Here is a 24,518-nt window from a genome sequence, read left to right on the forward strand (position 1 = left end):
GAGATATGTAGATGTGAGGTGTATATGTATTATCCAACCATAGTCCTTATTAGAAATTATATTAAAATGAAGGTCAGTATAAATGGAATAAGATATGCAATTCCTTAAAGTAGGATAACAATTTTATTAATATAGTTCACATATAATGAATTATATTTCATTTGTATATAGAAGCATTATACTAGCTAGAAGGTGGTTTTGCTGATAATAGTTGTTTTTAAATTTATTTATAGATTTTACATTTTTACATTTTATCCCACAAGGCCCAATTTATCAAGTATAATTAATGCCTTAAAAACATTTGTGAATGGTAATATGTAAGGACGGAGTGTGTTATTCACTTAATTATGACTGGGGGTTATGTTTATACAGACTATAATAATTTGTAGGAGCTGAAATTTCATTAGGGTGGTAAAAGATAATGTATGTGAATTTATGAAATTGTGCAATTAGCATATTGTTATATTTTATAACCCGTGACAAATGCCATTTAATATTTTAATATAACAGTTTCATTCGTGCCAAGTTCTCATTTAAGCCATTAGCTATTTTGTATCCTTATATTTATACAAACTAAAACTGAAGATAAATCAGTAGCTATTTCCTTCTTGAATGTTAACTCAGCTTCCAATGATGAGTGAAAAATAAGGCAAATTTAAAAAGTGATAACCATTTTTAAAAAATCACCAAGGTGAATGTAAAGAGCTGAGATGTTATTTCCAACAAATTTTGGAAGTGTATGTGTTTGAAAATAAGGAAAAGAAATTTGTAACATCTTGAAATTGTAGATTAATAATTTTGAGGAAATCCATTCCTCTGTGGATTGTGTGTATTCAACATTCTCTGTTTTTCAGCTTACTACGACTCAGTCTTGTCCAGGACTAAATAAATACGTACTAAAATAAATACGTACTTACATACATACCTATGTACATATATACATACTCAATATCATAAAAGAGGTTTTCTTGAACTTGTGTGATAAACTTCAGATGATTACCTAGTGTAACTTCTAGGTTAAATAGTATGGGGTCTTCTCTGATTTTTAATACACAATGCTAATTTGCTCTTCAGAAATGTATAACTTACTTTTGCAAAAGTGGGCAATATTCCTTTAACTCTTGCCCCTTGGGCAAATGAAAAATAATATTAAGAACATTATTAGTAGTATTATACTGATAGTGGCAGACAGCATTTATATAGTGATTATTATGTGTAAGGAATAATTTTTTTGTTTTGTTTTGCTTTGCTTTGTTTTTTGTTTTTTTAAGAAAGGGAAAGAAAGACTCTTTAGTAGGCTCCATGCCTGATCTCATGACCCTAAAATCACAACCTGAGCCAAAATCAAGAGTCAGATGCTTAATTGAGCCCCTCAGGTGCCCTGGACTACCGTTCCAAAGCACTTTTTGTAGATTAACTGAATTAATTTTCATCACCACCTTGTAAAGTCATGTGTTAGTTATCTAATGCTGTGTAACCGTACCAATCCCAAAGCTTTTTGGTGTAAATAACACATTTATTATCTCACAGTTTCTGTGGATGAGGAATGTAAGAGGACTAATGGTCAGTGTTGCAGTGAAGGCATCAGCGGGGACTACTGTTACATGAGAGCTTGACTTGGGCAGGAAGATCTGCTTCTGGTGTGGTTCATTCTTGACTCCCATGGTTGGCAAGATAGTGCTGGCCATTGCAGGAGGCTTCAGTTCTTTACCTCTTGGACTTTTCCTTACGGCTACTTGAGTGTTCTTATGATGCAGCTGCTGGCTTCCTCCAGAAAACATTGACCTATAAGAGAGCAAGGCAGAAACCATAATGTCTTTTGTGACATAACCCTCACCGTCCCACCCTGAAACTTCCACAATATCCTATTGGTTACACAGATCAGCCCTGTTCTGTGAATACCAGGATACGAGAGCCATTATTACTCCAGGACACTTGCTACCATAGATAGATTTCATTATGGTTGACTCTTGACCAACATGCATTTGAACTACAGGAGTCTGCTTATATGTGCATATTTCCCCAATAAATACAGTACAGCACTCTAATTGTATTTTTTCTTATCATTTTCTTTTCTTTAGCTTATTTTGTTGTAAAAACACAGTATATAGTACATATAATATACAATATATGTGTTAATCCACGGTTTATGCTTTTGGCAATGCTTCTAGTTAATGATAGATAATTGATAGCTAAGTTTTAGGGCAGTCAAAAGTTCTATGTGGATTTGCCATCTATGCATAAGGTTGGTTCTCCTAACCCCTGTGTTGTTCAAGAGTCAACAATATTCTCATTTTACAAATAAGGAAATGGAGACACAAAGATATTAAGTGAAATGTTGATGATGCTGCACTAGGTATTTAATCCATGTTCTCTGTCTCTAAAATGTGTGCTGCTAAGAGATATGTGGTATTGTCTAATAGTTTAATTTATTTTGATTTTCAGTTTTTGATTTCTAAAAGAGTTGCACATTTTCATGTATCTATTGCCCATTTAACTTCTCTATTCATTCATATATAAAATACATCCCTGTACTCTTATTTTCTACAGAGATGACTATTTTTCTCTTAGTGAATTATAGAGATTTCTCATATTCTAAAATTATGAACGTTTTGGCATTTTAAAAATTGCATTTTTTTTTTCAGTTTGCAAGTTGTCTTTGGATTGCATTTATGGTGCTTTTAACTAACAAAAATTTTGTCTATTTTTTGTACCTTTGTGCTTTTTGCCTCTAGATTGTTCATGGATTCATCTCTTAATACTTCAAATCAGTTTACTTTTCCAAAAGTTACTTTCTGTAAGACGGAATTTGTAGGAACCCCTAGAATTATCCGTTAAGGTCAAAAAAGAGTGGGTGAAGCGTGAATGACTGAAATGCCCAACTTACGTTATTTCTTGGAATCTGTTAGTATGAACATTATGTTGAAGAATTGTAGGAGCTGAAGAAGAAGAACACCCAAGTGGGCAAGGACTCATTTAGACCTAACATTTGGCTCAATTACCCATTAAATCAAACTCCCTTTGCATTGAGGAATTCCTTTTAAGTTGCATATGTCTCCTGGTAAAACTGAAATTTCAGTCTTCTTTTGTATTTTTACTTTGTTCAGATTGTTAGATGACCATCTAGTTGAGAGTAGCATCTATCTGTCTGTCTACCTATGTATCTATCATCTATCATTTTTCATTTAGTAAAATCATTTTGGAAGGAAAGGGAAAGGTTTAGTTATGGGAGACTGTCAAAAGGCAAGCAGTTGCTAATAAGTATGTACTAAATGTCTACTATAAGTGATAATGTGAGAACTTCCTTTGCAATTTTGTCCAGAGTAATGACACTCCCAAAAAAACAACTGTCACAGAATACACATAACAGCTATAAATATGGCTGTGAGTTGTCATGTGTCTGGAAGGATCAGGTAAATTGTAGCATCCTCCCTTATTGGTAAGGGGAAGGTGTGCAGTCATATAAGCTCTATTTCCACTTATTTATTTTTATAAAACGAAACTATTTACTTGGTATGAGACTATAGTTTACTGCATGCTGCCCTGTGTTATTTCAACCTGAAGTTTGTATTGTTATAAGACAGAAGTAAATGACTAAATGTATTTGTCTAATACGATACTAAGCATAGTTGCCTAAAGACTCCTGCTTAAACACATGGGATTCTGACTCATCCATCTCTTGTGACTCCAAATCTCATGACCCTTTAAATTGAGCACAGGACAACACTTACATTTTCCTACTTTATCAGACATTTTTACAAGTGCTAAGAAACTATATTTTAAACTTCATAGAATGCTTGATTCAGAAGATCCATTTTCCAATTTGACAAGAATTCCCGGAGATTTAGAGTGAAAGAACCATGTAATGGATATACCTGCACTTCGACATCATCCCAGATGCTTCCAGGCTTATCTGTATTCTTCAAAGCTCACTCACTCTTCTTTGTTTCTGTTTTGTTTATTCAACCTTCCATTACCACCTAAACACGCTCCTTCTGCCTCCTGAAGACTTTTAATGCAGTGCTATTAAGTGCCGATCAAAGACCAGTGTCAGGCTGCAGATGTTTGCTAGGCTACAAGTTAAGTACAGCAATTGAGAGTAAGCATTTAGCAACTTTGATAGCAGTTCAGTGTCACTGTGACATCCAAGTGCACCATCAGTGTGTTATCTCTTTGGAAAGTGAGTAGACTCTTATCAGAATCATAGATGAGTCATGGGTGGCGTGAATTCTGTGCCAGTCATGTACAATAGAACGACATAAGTGTCTGCAGTGGGTTGGAAATTAAAAAAAAAAAAAAAAAAAAAAACAAACTGGTTCTTTATCAAAAAGAGCTGAGGAGCATTGCTCCAAAGTATCATCAGTGTGGATTCTCCCAAGGCCTCCCCTTCCTTTCTTCTCTTCTGCCCTCTTTCAACAAACCAAACTCTGTGGGTTGTTATTTCAACCAAACTCAATACTATACTAATTCCCTTCATTTTTATGGCTCCAGATTGGAAAAAAACAAACAAAATCCTACGTAGATGGATCCCCTTTTCCTGCTCCTTGGCCTCATGAACATTGCTGGAGAAAAAAAAAGAAAGAAAGAAAGAAAGAAAGAAAGAAAGAAAGAAAGAAAGAAAGAAAGAAATCACTTAGTAGGTCTGATTCATGTTTCCGCAAACTCACTTGGGCAGCTGGGAGGCCCTTAATAGTGTGGGTTTTTTTCTTATCAAAAATTGTGTTACAATTTAAGACTTTATCTCATTTTCCAAATGTTGCTTTGTTTTCACTTACCACTTCCTGCTTTTCTTCTATTATAACACAGTTTTCTTCTCATCTCTATACTGGTTCCCATTGCCTGTGCTCTGTCAGCAACTTTGTAATGTTTTCTCTCCTTAATCTTCAGACATTTTTTGTTGTTAATTTTCCATAAAAATTTAAATATCCTTCTACCTCTCTGATTTTTTAAATTAAATTAAATTTTATTTTATTTTATTTCAGTGTTCCAAAATTCATTGTTTATGTGCCACACCCAGTGGCATGAAGTACATGCCTCCATAATACCCACCACCAGGCTCACCGGCCCCACCCCCTCCAAAACCCTCAGTTGTTTCTCACAGTGCACAGTCTCTCGTGGTTTGTCTCCCTCTCCGATTTCCCCCAACTCCCTTCTCTTCTCCATCTCCCAGTGTCTTCCGTGTTATTCCTTCTGCTCCACAAGTGAGTGAAACTGTATGATAATTGACTCTATCTGTGTGGCCTATTTCTTTTTTTTTTTTTTTTAAAGGTTTTATTTATTTATTTGACAGACACAGATCACAAGTAGGCAGAGAGGCAGGCAGAGAGAGAGAGAGAGAGAGGAGGAAGCAGGCTCCCCGCTGAGCAGAGAGCCCAATGTGGGGCTCGATCCCAGGACCCTGGGATCATGACCTGAGCTAAAGGCAGAGGCTTTAACCCACTGAACCACCCAGGGGCCCTGTTTGACCTATTTCACTCAGCATAATCTCTTCCAGTCCCTTGCATGTTGTTTTAAGAAAATTACTTTTGTCCACTTTCTTCACCGTTCAAATAACTTATTCTTAATTATCCTTAAAATCTTCCTTTAAACATCACCTCCTTGGAGATGCTTTTTTTCCATTTGCTCCAGGGCAGGAAAGGTGTCCTTTTGTATCCCCTATCATTTTTTTTTTGTAACATTTATCACAGTGTAACAGTATATTTGCTACTGATGAATCTAGAGATCTTTCCAAATCCCTTTGAATCAGTGACTCAAATCATTTTAGTCTAGCTGCAATTTGTGTGTGTGTGATTGCAAAGTAACAAAATTAATTTCAAGGTCAAGTTTGACTTCATTCCTTCCAAACTGCCCAATTAAATGATGGGTGTTTGGGGAACATAGTGGTTATATTTTTTTCAGTTATTAGTTTAATTTAGTGGCTGTTTGAGTCATTTGTCCATCTGATAGTAAGCAGTAATCCTTAAAGTGGGTTCAGGAAAAAGGAAAACCACTAGAATATATCACTTATTTTAATCCATTTGTTTAATCAGTTTTAAAGTTGTTTAATTTTTGTTGAGATCTCTGTCAGTAGTTTGAATTTAAATTAATAATAATGGATTTAGACAAGTTATTTTACTTCTGAACATCTGATTTGTTATCTGAAGATGGTTTAACACCATATACATCATAGAGCTTTTGTGAGTTTTAATAATATATATATAATCACTTAGCATAGAAACTAAAATATTGTTTGGTATTATTATTACTATTAAGATGATTCAATAACTATATTCTTAACTCTCAATAACTATCATGAGCTAGTGAGGAGAGAATACATTGTTAGAACCCCAAGAAATCAGAGCCCTGAGGACACTGATTTTTCAAAAAATATTAAAACTGCTGTATTTCTGACATGTTTCAAAGAAACAGAGGTTAATAGAATTAACTGTACTGCTCTGGAATACAGGAAACTTGATTCTCCTGAGCATTTAATTAATATGATACATTAAAACCTGCAGCATTAAGATAATGCAAGGATTCAAGCAATTGGAAAATCAAGCAAGCTTCTCATACTTTATATTATTGAGATGTAATAAATCTGTTTTTTAGGGTGCTGCCAATCTCAAATGGAGCTGAATTGTCTATGTTTAATAAGCATTCTTATATTCAGATCCTGTGAAACTAAATGACTTTTAAAGGTTCACTTAAGCCTATTCTTAGATTTGTTGTGGTTGAACGGCTCACTATCCTGGAACTGGCAAAAGTCTTTGTTGTATGATCACTCATGTGTGTGTGCACACACACACACATTTCACCAATTGGTTATTGTATTGATTAAAGAGACAGGGTCAAAATCATGTTCAATTGTTAGAGATTATCCATTCTCCTCTAAGGAAAAAAAAAAAGCAATTTTCATAGCAATCGACCCTCTCATGCTTATAAACAGTCTAATAAGCAAAGAATATGTGAGATATTTTATAACACAATTTGTTCACTCAGTTTATGTAATAAACATATCCCCATAAAATGAAAACAAATAGCAGTTTTTAAAATTTACCCTGTTTGGTGTTCCTGTTTTAAAGCTCTTTTCCAAAGGATATTTGATTTCTATAAATCACAACCCTGCATTGGTTTAGTGCATTTTCCACTGTTGTTACTGCTTTCCAAAGATCTGTTACCTAGCAACTGCATAGAAGAAGCTTCTAGTATTTTAAATCATACAGGAGCTCAGAAAACACTGAGGCAGACTTTAAAAAAAGATTCTGACTTGTTAAAATGTAATTAACAATTTTATTTTCCTTAAAGTAAAAGGGATTTGAAAACAGATTTGATTCATAAGTATCTATAAACTTGTATCTTTAATTCTAAGTGCTTATCTTAAAAGCCCCTTAGATTAAAAATAATAAAATAGCAATAAAAAGAAACAACGAATCTCACATAATCCTATTTTATAAGTCATAGTTTTTGAAAATTTGCCTACTCGTTGAGTTAGCTACTGTTAATAGTTTGATTCCTGCTCTTAAAATTTTCTGTGCTTATTCAGACATACATGTGAGCATATAAGCTTACACGCAGAAGTCAGCATTTTTATAAAACTACAATCGTGTTTTAATTCCAGAACAATAAATGTATGCTATATTGCTTTGCTACTTACATTTTTAAAAATGTATTATTGGCATTATTTCAAGATAGTTTATTGAAGTCTTTGTTTTTAATAAGCATGATTGTGAGGTTATGTACTTGTTTAGAATTCTGAACAGCATTTCATACTCATTGTTTACCTTTCTTCTCAGAAAATCCTACGAGGCACATACAGTTACTCTTCACATTTTAAAAATCAGGCAAATTAGGCTCAGAGGGATCAGTATCTGCCCATGTGTTGGCACACTCAGTAGTGACAACACTTGATCTCCTGTGCTCATGCTTTAACAGGAAGCCACAAACAAGAAGGTTCTAAATCAAAACAGATACACAGAAACTGTAAAAGGATGAGAAGAAGACATGAAATGCACATCATTTTGAAAGAGGACATGCTTTCTTCAACAAGGGAGGAAAATTAGACACTATAAAGAAAAAAAGGGATCGATTCTATCATTGCTAAGGAATTACCTCCGCATAATCGAGATGGAGTTTTGCCATTATGTGGTCTCACCAACAAGAAGGAAAGAGTTTGGGAAAGGTGGTTTTGTCTACAAAAAAATAAGACCGTAGCTGGACGGACCTAGTGAAGTGACGATATTTCACTAAAGGGAAGCTGGAAAATGTAATTTCTACCTGGGCAACCATGCACCCAGCGACAGTTGGGGGATGGGTGAGAGGAAATAAGAGCTTCTCTTACTCAAAGGAAGAAGGACGGAATGAACATGGGTGAAAGCAGTTTCAGCCATAGTCCAGATCCTTATACACCTAGTAGTCCTGTACAATATTTTCCCTATATATTGAGAGATTCATCTATTTATATGAAAAACACTCCCCAGAGTTTTATCAATTATTGCATCCAGCTCAAAACCCAGGACTTCTGCATAATGCAAAGTCAGTTGTAGGTGTAGCTTCTCATGGTCTGGCAACACACATGCTAATAAATTAGTTAGCTACCTCTACCCCTACTGCTTATGCATATAGAATAGTGAAACAAGATAATTTTGGTAAAATATCGGTGTTTAGAAAAAGGAAGAACTGGAGACACACAGCAGTCATTGGTCCATAGCAATGAAGAAATCCTGTCAGCCATGAATGGTAGAGACCTCGGAATAAATTCCTTATTAGACACTCATTCTGCTCTTAAGGAGTAACTCCTTTGTCTTTTCATGTCTATTCAAAGATATTCTTTATTCACTATTCTCTGTGGCCCCAGAAAAAGTTCAGATTGAAGCAGATTTCTTTCATTCCTTTCCATGTGTCAATAATTGTGCTCTAAGTTCTTCTCCAAGGACTTTCTTAAACCTGCTGTATTTACTGGTTATTGTTGCCCTGCTCATATCTTCTTCTTGATTGTAATGACAGCTACCTTGCCATCATCTAAAATAGGTAAGTTTGAGTGGGAAAACAGTACTTGAATCCAATTCTTGCCACAGGCCTGGCTTTATTGGTTTGGGAGAAGTCTTAATGTAAGGCCTCTCCTAAGGACTCTGAGAGAATATCATCTCCTGCTGTTCAGGGTATGGGTCACTTTTTCGGTTCTGCAACTGTCCAGATTCTTTCTTGGACGCTTGATTTAGCTTTCTGGCTGTAAGAAATAATGCCCTGTTTAAAATAGCTTTGTTCCTTTCTCTGCTTCCAAAGTGATCAGTTCTTACCTCGGGTCGTCTCTTTATGTACACCTGACTAAAATCAGCAAGGCCCTGTCAACCACACATTTGTATTCTTGTCCCTTCCAATCATTTCTCTAGACATGTTTCCATAGATATGTTGTTTCTGCATACAGAGGGGAAAATGGATAATAAGGAAAAATAGCAATTTCTGTTACAGATATAATTCTCCATTATGCATATTCAATATACCTAAATTTTATATAACATTGTCTCACATTTATTTTTAAGATTTTATTTATTTATTTGACAGACACAGATGACAAGTAGGAGGAAAGGCAGGCAGAGAGAGAGGAGGAAGCAGGCTTCCTGCTGAGCAGAGGGCCTGATGTGGGGCTCGATCCCAGGACCCTGGGATCATGACCTGAGCTGAAGGCAGAGGCTTTAACCCACTGAGCCACCCAGGCGCCCCAAGTCTCACATTTTAAATTAGAAAATTATTTGATAAAAATTGGCAGTTTGCAACTGGGAAATATCCCAGAAAAGACAAGTAGCAGAAATTTAAAAAAGAGAGAGAGAGAGAGCTGAAAAGCCCTTGGTCTCCTAGTTTACTCATTCTTTCCAACACTGTATGGTCGTAATAGTTAATGATATTGATAGCCATGAAAATGATTCTCTCAATGCCCTAGACTTGTGTACCTATAATTCCCCTATGTTGAATGTTCTTGTTCACCGTCCTATTTCAGCACCCGCTTCCAGAGGGATCCACAGATCATGTCATTACTTGTTAATGTGACGCTTCCATAATCTCTGTTCCTGATGATCCTGTTTCTGACCACTGCCTCTCATTCCAATTCACATCCTCTAGTACAGAACTCCACCTATCTTTTAACTACACCGGGACTTAAAATGCATTGATTCTACAAAACGTTTATCATTGTTGACAACGGCAGATGCCGTCTTCTCTACTTAACCTGTTTGAATTCCATAGCACACCATTATAATCCATTATTTTAATTCATCCTCAGTTCATTGACCTTTAGTGAGACTTGTCAGAAGTCACTGGTGGTGAATTCTCTCGGTCTTCTTGACAGAAGGTAGTCCATGCATTTGAATGTGGCCTGAATAAACAAAATAAACAAAAGATAATGTGCAGCCTATTCCCACTTGAAATCCATGATCCTTGATTTCTCAGGGTCAGCAGCTGCCGGATATCATTTCTGTGTCTCACTGTTCTGTTTCTTCTTCCACTCTCTGAAGCAACTATGCTGTATTTTCTCCTCTTAACCTCCAGCTTCTCCTTTACTCAGTATTTCCACCAATTTCACAAAGAAAACAGAACCATAAGAAGAAAAACAGAATTTTCATAAACTTCCACCTATACAATCTACCTACCAACCTGCATGTACACCCATCTGTTCTGCCTCCCCTCCTCTTATTATAAATGAGCAATTTTAGGAGGGTTGTGACTAAGAAAAGTCATGGAAAGGTAGTATAGTATGCTTGTAAGGTTACCCAAATTCTGCTAGTGTATGAGTGACATTTTAAGGAATGTGAAATATATCCTATAAGCTTTAGGATTTATGGAAGATCATTAATTTGTTTGGCTTATAGCACTGTCTAGTTATTGGTGATAACAGAAATATTCCATACTTACATTGTCTGATACTGTAGGCGGTTATAACAGATGTTTTTGAGCACTTTATTGCTGTTAAAAGATGGCTAGTAAGATGGAGCAACTGAACTTTTATGCGTATTTCAATGTATGTAAATGGGGCGGTGGCAGCTCTAATTGGACAGCACAATTTTGGAAGGGTAATAAAATGCTGAAGAGTTAGAAGGCATGAAAAGCAATTAAGAAGCTCTTGCATTTGTCTAGGTGAGAGATAAACGTAGTTTGAATAAAGATTCATTGTATGTATGGAAGGAAAGGGAGAAAGAAAAAAAAAGAATGAGAGAGAGAAAGAAAGAAAAGCATTTCTGTTGGTGGTGAAATCAGACCTGACCTGAAATTATTTGGTAGCAATCCCCACACTGAATTTTATTTTTCCACTTAGTAGTCACACATTTAGCTGCAGGAATAATAGTATGTTAAAGCATAGGTTGCTCCCTAGGTGTATTACATAGGGTCTGGTAGATAAAGCACATTGCCTTTCTAAAATCTAAAATAATAATAATAATAATTCTAAAAGCTGATATCTGGCTCTTAAGAATTATGGATAAGGATTGGAACCCTGTAACAAGTAGGGACAGTGGAATAGAGGTGGAGAAAGACAGAGAAGACTTTAGTGGCATGTTCAATAAACCTTGGCTATCATATGGCATTGAGAAGTGAGGAGCGAAGTTGCAGTACTTAACTGATTCTGCCGCCCAGGGGCCCCTGTGTGTTCATTCTGTAGATATCCAACTCACCTACAAATTCAATCGTCTATTTCTTAACGTAGCTAAAACTATTTTCTGGGAATATTTATTTTTTTAGAACTTTACACATTGTCTTTATTTCTCATACCAACTGTAATTGTTTACTTGGGAAGGAAAGTCCACCCCCCCCAAGTAAACAGTATCTTAATCATTTCTCTAAAATATGACTTTTATGGAAAATTGGATACCTGGTGTCTGTGCCCTCATTGCTGTATGAAGTAATAGACATGGGCTGAGTAGCATCACCTCTCTTTAATGTGGCCTGCAACCTCTCATGTGGCCCCATCTTTATAGCACACTCTTTTGTTTTTATGTCAGTGACTTCAACTGCCATTTAATATCTTTCCTGATTGAATCCTATCATCTCTTGCATTTATGACTGTAGGTCCTGAGGTCAAAGTACAATTTTAATTTAAATGTATTTTAGCATTAGTTTTTATTGCCTGAAGTCATAGTTGTTTTGATTGTACAAAATCTATTACCACTATATAAATGTTATCTACCATGTCTTTTAATAATTCTAAGTCTGTGTGCCATGTGACCATGAATTTGAAAAATCAATAATGCTTTAAATCAATACTACTGCATTTCATACCATAGAATTATCAGAATTAAAAGGTACTTTATACAGTCCCTGAATTGTTTTCCATACTGTACCTTCAAACTATCTATCTACCTCTCACCTCCTTGTACAGATGAAGCACAGAAAAAATAAACGCTTTGCTGAAGGCTGCCGATTTTATTAAAGACAGAAGGGGCCACTTAACTCATAATCTAGTACTCACTCTCATGAAACATTTTTCCTGGGAAAAATTGCACACGTAAAAATATCTTAAGACAAGTGTGTTTATGTGGAAACTTCTGTAATTTTATTTGCTGTTTTATTTTTCATATTATTTTAAATTAGTGCTCTCCCAGGGTAAATTATTCTAATTTACCTGTTCTATTTCAAACAGATCACGTTGTTTGTGAAGAAGAGTTTAAATACGCCATGTTAGCTTTAAACTGTATATGCCCGGCAACATCTACACTTATTACACTACTGGTTCATACCTCTAGAGGGCAGTAAGTATATGTTTTCTTTAAGATAATGCATTTTTACATTGTAAAAAAATAATAATAACAATAATATAAGTGCAGTCCTGTGATTTAGAAGTACAGTAAGCCAAGGTATATAGCTATATATGTACCTATACTTGTATTTGTGTGAGTTATCTTCACCTGCAGACAGATGGATAGATAGATAGACAAATATAGACCAGTTAAGAGGTGGGGTGGAAGTGGGGGGGGGAGTGGTCTAAGACATATAAAAAACTGGCAGTTATTTTCTGTGTTTTTTAAACTAATCCTGAGATAATTTGTTTCATCCTAAATTCTAAGTGTCTACATCATTTGTTAGGTCTAGGATTAGGACACTGTTTCTATTTTCAAGATACTTAATGAATAAAACTTTAAAACACAGGATAATGACAATCATTAGTATGAGATCTTGAAACCATTTTTTTTCTTTTCCTGCGGTAAGTTTTTATTTTAAAGCTACACGTACATGATTGACCTCAAAATTAAAACTTTACAGTTACTATAAAATAACAAAGTACTTGATAAAATTAGCGAGTAATATAAAAGAAATCACTTTTTTATAGCATTTCAAGGTAGATGAGGGAAAGTTCTAAGACCATTTTGTTGTTCGATGAGAGAGTTTGTATTTGAGTTGGATGATCAAGGAAAATATAATCCGTGAGCACACCCCACTCTTATTTGAAGAGACAAATGTTACATTGCTTTTCATACCTTTTTTTATTCCTTATTTAGTATTTTAGACAAAGTGTTGATTTTCAAAGTAAATTTTACTGTGGTGCTTATAAATATGATTATTTAAAACTAGTAAGTTTATTGATTGCTATTTAAGTGAAGTGTCAAATCAAATAAATCAAGAAGGAAAATTCTTTTTGGGGATTTAGTCTTTAATTTTTTTTTAAATTTCTTGGGATTTAATACTAGATCGAGTAAATTGCTAATTGGAAAATAACAAATACCCTGCAGTATTTTCAGGTAGATTTTACTCCCTTATTTTTAATTATGTCTCTGCTCTATTGAGATAGTAAGATTTTCTGAGGAGCAATTTTCTTAAAGTTCTGAATGAAAATATTTCTATTCTCTATATTTACAAACCTTTAATTTGTGCAATGGAAAAGATGTAACAGGTTTATGAATAAATTGTTTTTCTTTGAAGAAAGTAATTTCATTTTAATGAAATTAAATAAAATACTGAAAATGACTTTAACACCAATCAATGGAACATTTATAGAACTCATCACAAGGGTTCATTATTTTTCCAAGCTCTCTTTGTCATGGAGATGCAACTTTAAAACTGAATATCTAGTCTCATTTTATTGTTGTAGAAATGATAAAAATGAGGCTCATCAATGCTAACATACATCATTAATTATAGACTGGTTAAATTGCACTGTTCAAGTCCTAGTAAATATTATTTATTGGCATACAATATTGCCTTAGTGAATAAATTGCTCTTGCTCTAAGTTAAAAAGGCATTTCATTGATCCTTAAAATATGACATTTCCCCAATATACTTTAATGAATTTTGCCTTACTACAAAAGAGGGTAATGTTGTCGAAGACATTTTTCCACATAATTAAGGATTTTCTTTGAATAAGATTGACCAGCAAAATTACTTCACAACTGTCACCATAAATGCTGTAGTCCACCAGAATAACTTTATTGAGCCATAATTTACGTACCATACAAACCACCCATCTATTGCATACGATTTAATGTTTCTTGGCATAGTCACAGTCTTGTGAAAACATCACCACCGTCTAACTCCTGAATATTTTCATCACTCAATTTTATAAATGAGAAGTCCAGGGCACAGCATCTAGTATAGCATGTCTGACTCAACACTGCACCTAGTTCATTCCATTTTTTTTTTTTTAATTCTAACATTTTTAGCTGTAGAACTTAATCCCCAAGATTCTCTCCTTGTAATCACAAAGTGTCTGCTTTGCTTTAGGCTATTCTCCTAAGTAGAAAGAGGGGAATGACAAAGGTGCAAAGTATTGCCAGCTGGGACTACTTGAAACTTTCCATGAAATCCAACCATTGTATTTTAACATCTTAAGATAGAGTTATATTTTGCATATTAAAATGTGAGTTTGTTTTAATTATGTCTGCTAGGAATGTAAATAATTTTAAAATTAAAAATTTTGTATACACACTTTATATATACATATATATACATATTTATTTAAATTTATGTGTTTACTCTTTTATAATAATTAGGTTATATATTATAAGAATAAAAGATAAATCAAAGGATCTTGTCAGGAGATATATTGATTCATGCAAATAACTGTGAAAGCCTAAGTTTTCTGTGTGAAATACAAAGGTCATTGCTTCTTATTAGAGAGACAGCTCAAATGCGGTGATTGCAAAATTGGCACTATTAAAAAATACTATTAAGTATATCTGTAGTAGAGTTGTTAATTATTATTACTTTTTGATAGTTGGCCCTTTACCTGAATTTTAACATATTATTTATTAGTGAGCCAAAATCAAGCCTATTATTATAAAATATGTGATCCAGAAACTTCTCTCACTAAAGTACCAACTAAAATTGGACTTTCTGGGAAGTACATATCCTAATCACAACTAAAATTACTTCTGTTTGGTAGTGTTCATGCTGTAAATGGGGCTCATAAATTTAGGAAGGAAACGTGACAGAGATAAAAGATCACCCACTCTGGCAGCTTGAAATGGTTGACTCACTAACTGGCAAAGTTAACTATCACTGAGCCAATTATATCCTCCATTTCATTCTCAATCATTTTTTATGGAAAATTTGCGATAATAATTTTCTCATCCATTACTTTATTCATTTATTTGACAATTATTTTATTGAATGGTTACTCTGTGACAGAACCATTCCAGGTGTTACGGTTTCAACAAGGAAACCAATAGAAAAATTCTAGCTGTCATGAAGGTGTTATTCCAACTGGGGAGACAGACCAAAAATAAATATGTAAAATATATCTCAGATAGACACACATCTAATGATTTGAGAAACAGCAAGTGGACTAATGTCTCTAGAATGGAGGGACAAGAAAGATAGTAAAAACTGAGATCTGACAGGGAAACACTGGTTCTCTGGCCATTATAAGGGTGGTACCCATCATTCTCAAATGAAAGATCATTGAAAGATTCTGAGCAGAAGAGTGATAAAATTTGAATAAGAGAAACAAACACACGGGCTTTTTGGTTGAACAAAAACAATTAAGAGATTATGGACTAATCTAAGCCAGAGAAGTTAAATCTTATCTTGGGGAAGGGCACAAGCATGGAAGTGATTAGAAGCACTCAGATTCTAGATGTATTTTGAAGGCTTTGTTGTCAGGAATTAATTAGATGTGGGGTGGAACAGAAGGAGAAGAGTTTAGCATGACTGCAAATTTTTAGACCAAGCAACCAGAAGAATATAATTGTGATTTACCACAATGAAGAAGACTGGGGAGGATCAAGATTTTCATTTTGGACATAATTTAAGGTACTTGTTAGACTCCCCAAATTGTGTCTAATATAGTCTGGAGCTTAGCTACACTGATGATAAAAATTTGGCTGTCATCAGCATACGGACACTTTAAACCATGAAAATGGATGAAGTCACTTCACAGGATTATTTTGAGGATTAAGTACAGTCATCCCAGACCCTAGTAGGTAGGTACTCTTTAATTCTCTCATTGGCTCTATCTACATGTATCATGTGAGTCAGATTCTATACGCGTCAAAATTATTTTTTAAATTTGGTGTCAGGGACAGTTTGAGTGTGGCAGGAGAGATGCATTAAAGACAAAGCACGACACCCAGAACCATATATGTATTTGTGATGGAGAAAGAAAAGACTGAGGCCATGCACACATGTGTTTTTTATTTAAATTAGAATATGTTTGTAACTTTATCTGGATATTTTTTGGAACAAAGAATGATATTAATGAGCAAATATTTATCGTAGTGTTTCCAAACAAGTAACAGTGAAGGTATATATCTCACTATGGCCAATCTTTCAACTCAGTCTTAAATATTACAGAGATTGGGATTAAATATATTTGGAAAAAGATGACTCAGGTATGTACAATGTCAGGCATTTTACTCTCAAGCAATGTATTATTCAGTCATGGAAGGTTTCATAGAAAAAAGCCAAGTAGAGTTACAGGAGGTACAAAACTATTTTGTTTTCTTAAAAGATACAAGTTTTGAGATGCCTGGGTGGTTCAGTCAGTTAGGTGTCTGCCTTCGGCTCAGGTCTTAATCTGAGGGTCCTGGACTTGAGTCCCACATCAGGCTCCCTGCTCAGTGGGGAGTCAGCTTTTCCCCTCGCCTCTGCCACTCCCTCTGCTTGTGTGCACTCCCTCTTTCTCTGACAAATAAATAAATGAAATCTTTTAGAAAAACGATGCAAGTTTTCAGTGAACTTTTCAAAATTTGTTTAGAAGAAATGCATTATAAAAAATAATTTAAAAAGGAAAGTATTAAATGCAGTAAAATTATTTTAAAATGTAGCAGAAGACATAAGGATAAAAAAAGACAGATATCAGAGAAAATGGTTAAGTCATATAAATGTAAGCAGGTAACAGTTGCTGGCAGATTCAGATTTCATAATATATTATTACAATATATTATAATAATTTTCTTTTGATTTCTATGGCCACAGAAAGGGAGGCCTCAAATAGAAATCAATTCGTATATGATATAAATATATGTTTTAAGTATTTTGAATGGGTGGAAAGATGTAAGAATTCCAATGTTACAGTCCATAACTACATATTAGAAGTAAGGGGAAGGCCAAGTTGCTTTTTTATTTTAGTAAAATCAATTTCAAGAAGTTGCAGTTTTGTAACTATGTTCCTCGGGGGTGGTTATTTCATAAGAAGCCCTTCATTAAGTTACTAGGACGAGTGTGTTATTTTCATCAGTGGGATCTGGAAACTGCAGATTTGGGTATTGCTGCAGTGCTTTTTGTAAAACAAAAATTAAACACTAGTAAGTTTTGTCTGTTGTTTTCAATGTAATTGGTCTATTTTAAAAAAAGAAGAACACCTTCATTTGTGGTTATTTCCTTAGCTTGCAAAATTTTATTGTACCTCTACATGCAAAGTGTTTGTAAAATTATAGAGAGATAGTCTTGTTCATAATTCTGTCATGAACACTATAATTATGTACATTTAAATTTAAGTGAAATTTAGGTTTTCTCAAATAACTGTTTCACCAGAGACTGCTTAATAGTTTTGGGAAATCTTCAACCATAGTAGAAACACATTAAGCCAAAATGCACTGTAATTAATTTTTGTGTGTGGTATATAAATAGTGGTTCTATTATTTCGTATTATTGCCAAATTTGTGTTCCAAGGTGCAATTACTAATGCTTTTGGATGGAAGTTAATAATTTTCCTGAAAAGTAAAATTATGTACTCAAGTAAGACTGGGAAATGCAGGATAACACATTACATTTTTAATGGCTTATTTTTGAGTCTTTTCATTTAAACCAAATTTAGACTCACAGAAAAGTTACAAAAATAATACAGAGAGATCCTACCTACCTACCCTTCCCATATAAACTTCTATTAACGTTTATATCTTACAGTATCATAGTGCAGTTCTCAACATCACAAATTAACATTGGTACAATACAATTGACTAAATTATTGGTCTAAATGAATTTTACCAGATTTGCCATTAAAATCCCTTTACTGTTCCAGGATCTTCTCCCTGGCAGATTCAGGGAGAAGCTGTTTCTGAAATAACTTAGCAATTATTTCTGCTACGCCTCCTCCAATTGGTGGTAGTTTCAGTGGGTAAGATTGGAAATCAGTATAAATGAATGACTTTTAATGCATGTATATCAAAGGTAGACACAGAAACTTAGATCTGTGTCTGTATGGGCCTGTGAGTATATACAAATATAATTCCCAACTCTTTGTTTACTGAGAGAGCAAGGACGGCTCAGTAGCCCTTAGCACAGTTAATGTTCACATCTTGGTTACTACACACAGTTCTCTAATAATAACATCCAGGGCTTCTTGGGGTACTGGGTGGATTGAGGATGTAGGCAGGGAATGTACAAGAGGAGTCTGGAAAAATCTTGTGGTGCCAGAAAGTCAGGGGTTGCTCTGAAGATTGGGGGGGGTTGTCGAAATGACACAAGAAATAACTTGAAGGAGTTCCTAACATGCTAAGATGGGAGAATTTGAGAAACAAAGTAAATAATGTTAACATTCGATTTTAACCCATAAAATCAAGTAAATACACTAATGGAGGAAAGCAGTGAATAAATAAACAGGAAAAAAGAATAGCTCATTTCTTACGAAAGAATTCGAACTAATAAATGTGGAAGGAAAGAGAGAAATAAGAAGTCATCCCAAGGCAAACAAAGGTTGTAGACACCATCCTCCAAAGGGTGCTAGTATTAGTGGGTGAATGTTTAAGGAAAGCCAGGATCATTGTGTGGTCTCAACATGTCTGTCCATGGTATTTCATAACTATGAAAGGAAAAATTATAATTTTATAGTGAAGTAACCTGACAGACACGGTTTTAATCAAGAGACCAAGGTGAACATCACCAATAAAAAGAGATGTCAACATCATGTAATTCCTGTGATATGCTAAGAAGTACATGACTAAAAGAAGAGCATGACATAATTTCTTTGGTATTCTTAATAATATTTCCTGATTTTGAAGAAATACCTAGACATACCAAAATTGAGAACATCCTACAAAATACTGATCAGTACTCTCCCAGATGCCAAGATGGTGAAAGATAAGGAAAGCCTGAGGAAATAAATACTTATTTTTAAGCATTTTAGTCCACTTTATTTGGGAGTGATTTAAATATTTTAAATAGTATTTTGACTGGCGGAATTCTCCAAACAAAATCGTCAGGAAGTAAGTATATCTGGAGAAAACCAAGAGCAAGGTAGGGCAATATTTTGTTTTATCTTTTTCTTTTTTTTTTAAGTAAGTTGTTCACCCCAAGTATGGGGTTGGAACTCATGACCCTAAGATCAAGAGTTGCGTACTCTACCTCCTGAGCCAGTCAGGTGCCCTCATTTTGTTGCATCTTTGACCCTAAGCAGAACTACAAGGGTCTGCACTAGAACGTGAGGAAGTCTTCACTGTTTCTCTGACCCCAGATGAAAATTAACCATGAGACTTCCCAGGTCTCTTATACGCCAACATCCGGGGAGTCCCTATTTTAAACACCGTGTTGAGGGAAAAGGAAAATCAAATGTCTTTTACCATCTCCAAAAAAAGAACCGAAGGGAGGGAAGCATGGACAGAGGTAGAGATGAGAAGGGTTGGAGAGTTTTTCTCCTTTATAATACTGAGCTGGTCACAGAAGGCCCAGGGAATCAGTTGCCTTTAGAAAGGAAGAGAAAGTTTCTTAAAAGTAACAGAGATTAGGGATGCCTGGGTGATGCAGTGGGTTAAGTGCTGGGCTCTTGGTTTCAGCTCAGGTCTTGATGCCAGGGTTATGAGGTGGAGTCCAGTGTGGGACTCTGTACTCAGGGCAGAGTCTGCTTCAAACTCTCTCTCCATCTCTCCCTCCCCTCTACACTTGTGTACTCTCTCTAAAAAAAGGTAACGGAGATTATAATTACCCCCTTGACTGAAAGGTAAATGGGGGGGAAAAAAAACGTGTCTGGGGTGGCAGGACGATCTCAAATGAATTACCTTTAGTTCTCTTGGAAGTTTCCCATTCCAAAACTGATAGAAGATTACATTTTGTCATCTGGTAGATCTAATGCAGTCAGTCTCTTTCCATAGGAAGCTACAAGTAAAAATAGAGTGTCCGTTAAGAGGCACTTGGTTTTCCTTTAGAGTAAAACACTATTTTTTTTTTCAGTTCTAATGTTTGATTGCTCCATTTCAAATAATTGTCACTTATAGTATAAATCTTGAAATTTATTTGATCAAACTTTCTTAAGTCTGCACTTCTGTTTCCATTAATAGATAAATGTATATGCTTCTCAGTGCTTTCAATCGGAGTTGAGAAAATTAACAGGCTTCCCCTGCCCTCCCACCCTACCTCAAGTCTCTTTCCATCCCTAATGGCTCACACCATTAGCAACCTGGTAACTTACAGCTGCTTAGACTCCTAGGGAAAAGAAAGGAAGGTCATAGAAAGGGATTTGACATATTTCCTTCCCATAGCCTTCTCTTCTTTTCTGCTATGGAATATGAATTTCACTACAACAATAAACTACACAGTAATTCTCACTTTTTCTTCTAAAATCTCCCACCTCATACTACCCTGCTCAAAAGTGCTTGGATTTTCCTGGCTATTATATTAGTTTACTAGGGCTGCCATAACAAAGAAACTGGGTGGTTTAAATAATAAAGTTTTATTTCTCACAGTCCTGGAGGTTGGAACTCTAGTGTCAGGGTATTGGTAGGTTTGGTTTCTTCCAAGGTCTCTGTCCTAGCTTGCACATGGCCATCTTCTTCTTGGGTCCTCACGTGATCTTTCCTATGTCTCTTCTGTCTCTTATGAAGATATCAGATTGGACTAGGGCTCATAGTAACAATCTTGTTTCAACTTCACTTTATTTTTAAAGATTTATTTATTTATTTGAGAGAGAGAGAGAGAAGGTAGAGGTGGAGGGAGAGGGAGAGAGAATCTCAATCAGACTCCATGCTGAGCATGGAACCTGATGTGGGGCTTGATTTCACAACCCTGAGATCAGGACCTGAGCCAAAACCATGAGTCAGATGTTCCTCTGAACAACCAAGATACCCCAACTTAATCACTTTTTTAAAAGTCTCTGTCTCTAAATATAGTCACGTTCTGAAGTGCTAGGGATTAGGACTTCAACATATGGTTTGGGGAGGGTATAAAATCCCTAACAGCTGTGGAGTTGGGGGGCACCATGGGTTTTGTTGGAACACATCTATAAGTTATGATTGTTTCCACTATTAAACAGTTCTGCTGGTTCTGTGGAAGCCTGCTTCTTTGACCATGGAGACTGAGAAAGATGGTGTTGTCTGTATACCCCAATGGTGCTTTTTCCATTTCTCCCATGACAAAACATTTTTGAAAAAGGACTACAAGATTGGAGGTCTGAATGGAGGTAATCACAAGAGAGGGAAATGATACACCTCTGAAGGTTACTTTTTTCTTTTATATAAGTGATGTGTACTGAAAATCTCCATGGAATTGCATTTTATTTGGTGTCTCTGAATTATGTTTGATTACCTGAGAAATGTATTCCTAAGCACACCTATTAAAATATCAATTGGAACAGTATTTCATTAAACATCGTTTGAGAAATTTGGATATTGCTCTCATCTGGTAATCTGCTTTTTGAAAGCCTTAAATAGCTCATCATTCATTATCAAATTAGATTCAAATATGTCCATTTAATTTAAGGCCCTCTATACTCCAATCCTAACTTATTTTTATATCCTCATCTCCCATGATTCTCTTATATATGTCGTGTCCTCCAAATAACATGATCCTAAATATACTTTGTGGTTTCCACTTTCCACATCTTTTTAAAAATGTTGTTCCCATTGCCTTGAATTCATTTCTTCTGGCTTTCCAGAGGATTTTTTCTAAATCAAAGATCCTATCTCCTCATGAATATTTTTAAACTCCCCAATTTAATGTGATTTTTTGTTTCTATGATCTTGTATATATATATATATATATATATATATATATATATATATATATATATATATTTTAAGATTTTTTATTTATTTATTTGACAGACAAAGATCACAAGTAGGCAGAGAGGCAGACAGAGAGAGAGGAGGAAGCAGGCTCTCTGCCAAACAGAGAGCCCGATGCGGGGCTCGATCCCAGGACCCTGGGACCATGACCTGAGCCGAAGGCAGAGGCTTTAACCCACTGAGCCACCCAGGCGCCCCATGATCTTGTATATATTTTAACATATTCTGCCAGAGTATGTATTTTTTTAAGGGTTTTATTTATTTATTTTAGAGAGGGAGGGTGTGCCAGAGTGGGGGGAGGGGTGGAGGGGAAGGAGAAGGAGAGAGAATTTCAGGCAGACTCCCAGCTTCGCCCTGACATGGGGCTCAATCTCATGACCTCAAGATCATGACCTGTGCTGAAACTAGGATTTGGGTGTTTAACCAACTGAGCCATCCAGGTACCCTTACGGGTTTTTTTCTTTTAATGTATTCATTTTTTCCTGCTTAGCAAGCTGTATTTTCATTCAAGGTAGAAAATATTTTGTACTCATACCTTCACAGCAAGGACGCTCAACAAATATTAGTTAACTAAATGAAGTAAAGAGTGCACTAAAGATGGTTCACTGAAGCCCTTGCTTCAAACTGGTTTATGAAGCATATGACTTCATCTTCTCTCCCTCTTGAGACTCTGTTGCAATGATGACAGAGAAATAAAAAATGTTAAGTTCTCATTAATGAAAAAGAAGTGAAGGACCTAAGAGATTTCAGTCAATTTCTGGGAGATGGAAAAAGGAATTTTTCTGTTGACACCTTCCTGTGATGTTCAGAGGGTGATGCAGCAGGACAAAATGGTATCCCCCAGTGAGGATCTGGGGTGCAGATTTCTAGAAAAAGAAATCAAATTTTAATTGAATTTCTGAATGCTAAACAAGTTACCCTTGGTCCATCTTCCATTCCCTGCAGTTAAGTTTAGTCAGACATTTACTGCTGGGAAAAATCTGTTTTTTCCTAAACACACTTGAAGAAAATGCCTAAAGTGTATGCTAGGAGATAGTTTGGAGTTGGGGTTCAGTGTTCCATAACTGGGCATTTGGTGGCTCCAGACAAAATAGCGTGATCCCTTTTTACTCAGTAAGGGTGTAACCTGCCGCTTAAAACATTTACAGACAAAGGAATCCATTTAATATGCTTGTATCTCATACTCAGAATTTTGAACTATGGCTCTTGTCATTTGCTAAGTATCAGCATGCAGCATTAAATGAAGTAAATAAATCCAACCAGATGGAAACAACTATCTCTATACTCACTGGAATTGGTTTGGATCTATAGGGAAGGTTGGTTTTATGCTCACTAGTTAAAAAAAAAAAAAAAAAAATCACATTTGAAAATAGAATTGAATGTATTTTTTGAAACCTCAGCAAGTGAGTAAATATTTTAAATATATTTTTGAAAGAGAAGGGTAAATGATAGTTTAGAAGAATATTAAGGAATTATACAAGAGTGATGATGGCTGTTGAATAAAATGCTGAGGAAATATTTTTTATTTGTAGAGTCTTACATTTTCAGAAACTTTAACTTAGATTTCTGTTGATTATATTTCTGGAGGATCTTCTCTTTTCTTTAATAATAAGAAAAAAGCCATAATAAATAAATACAGAAATCTAGAATAGCTTAACATTATTATAATTATTATTCTAGATTTAGGAAGAACAAGAGTTATGGTGGAGAAATAGAAAGTAAACAAGACCTTTTGAAATTGACAATGCTGAAATTAAAATTTAATAAAATTCAATAGCAAAAAAAAAAAAAGAAGAAAGAAAGAAAGAAAAAAGAAACCTGATTAAAATACTAGCAGAGGATCTGAATGGATATTTTTCAAAGAAGACATATAGATGGTCTACAGGCATGGAAGAATGCTCACCATCACTAATCATCAAGGAAATAAAAATAAACCACAGTGAGAGTTCCTCCTCACACCTGTTACAATGGCTATTATCAAAAAGATGAGAAGTCACAGCTGTTGGCAAGGATGTGGAGAAAAGGGAATCCTTGTATACTGAAGATGGTAATGTAAACTAGTGCAGCCACTATGAAAAACAGTATGGAAGTTCCTAAAAAATTAAAAATGAACTACTATATGATCCA

The 24,518-nt window shown here is 35.0% G+C and overlaps 1 protein-coding gene across 4 annotated transcripts in view; it reads left to right on the forward strand.

Moving 5' to 3' along the window:
• KCNT2 (potassium sodium-activated channel subfamily T member 2) overlaps positions 1-24,518 on the forward strand; it is a 351,736-nt gene that overhangs the window by 212,115 nt on the left and 115,103 nt on the right. For all 4 annotated transcript variants that reach the window (XM_059146350.1, XM_059146351.1, XM_059146352.1 and 1 more), the window contains exon 14: positions 12,605-12,713. In XM_059146350.1, coding sequence (XP_059002333.1) covers positions 12,605-12,713 — 109 coding nt within the window. The remainder of the gene's footprint in view (positions 1-12,604; positions 12,714-24,518) is intronic.

This window comes from Mustela lutreola, chromosome 14 (assembly GCF_030435805.1).
Source record: "Mustela lutreola isolate mMusLut2 chromosome 14, mMusLut2.pri, whole genome shotgun sequence".
Taxonomy (NCBI): Eukaryota; Metazoa; Chordata; class Mammalia; order Carnivora; family Mustelidae; genus Mustela; species Mustela lutreola.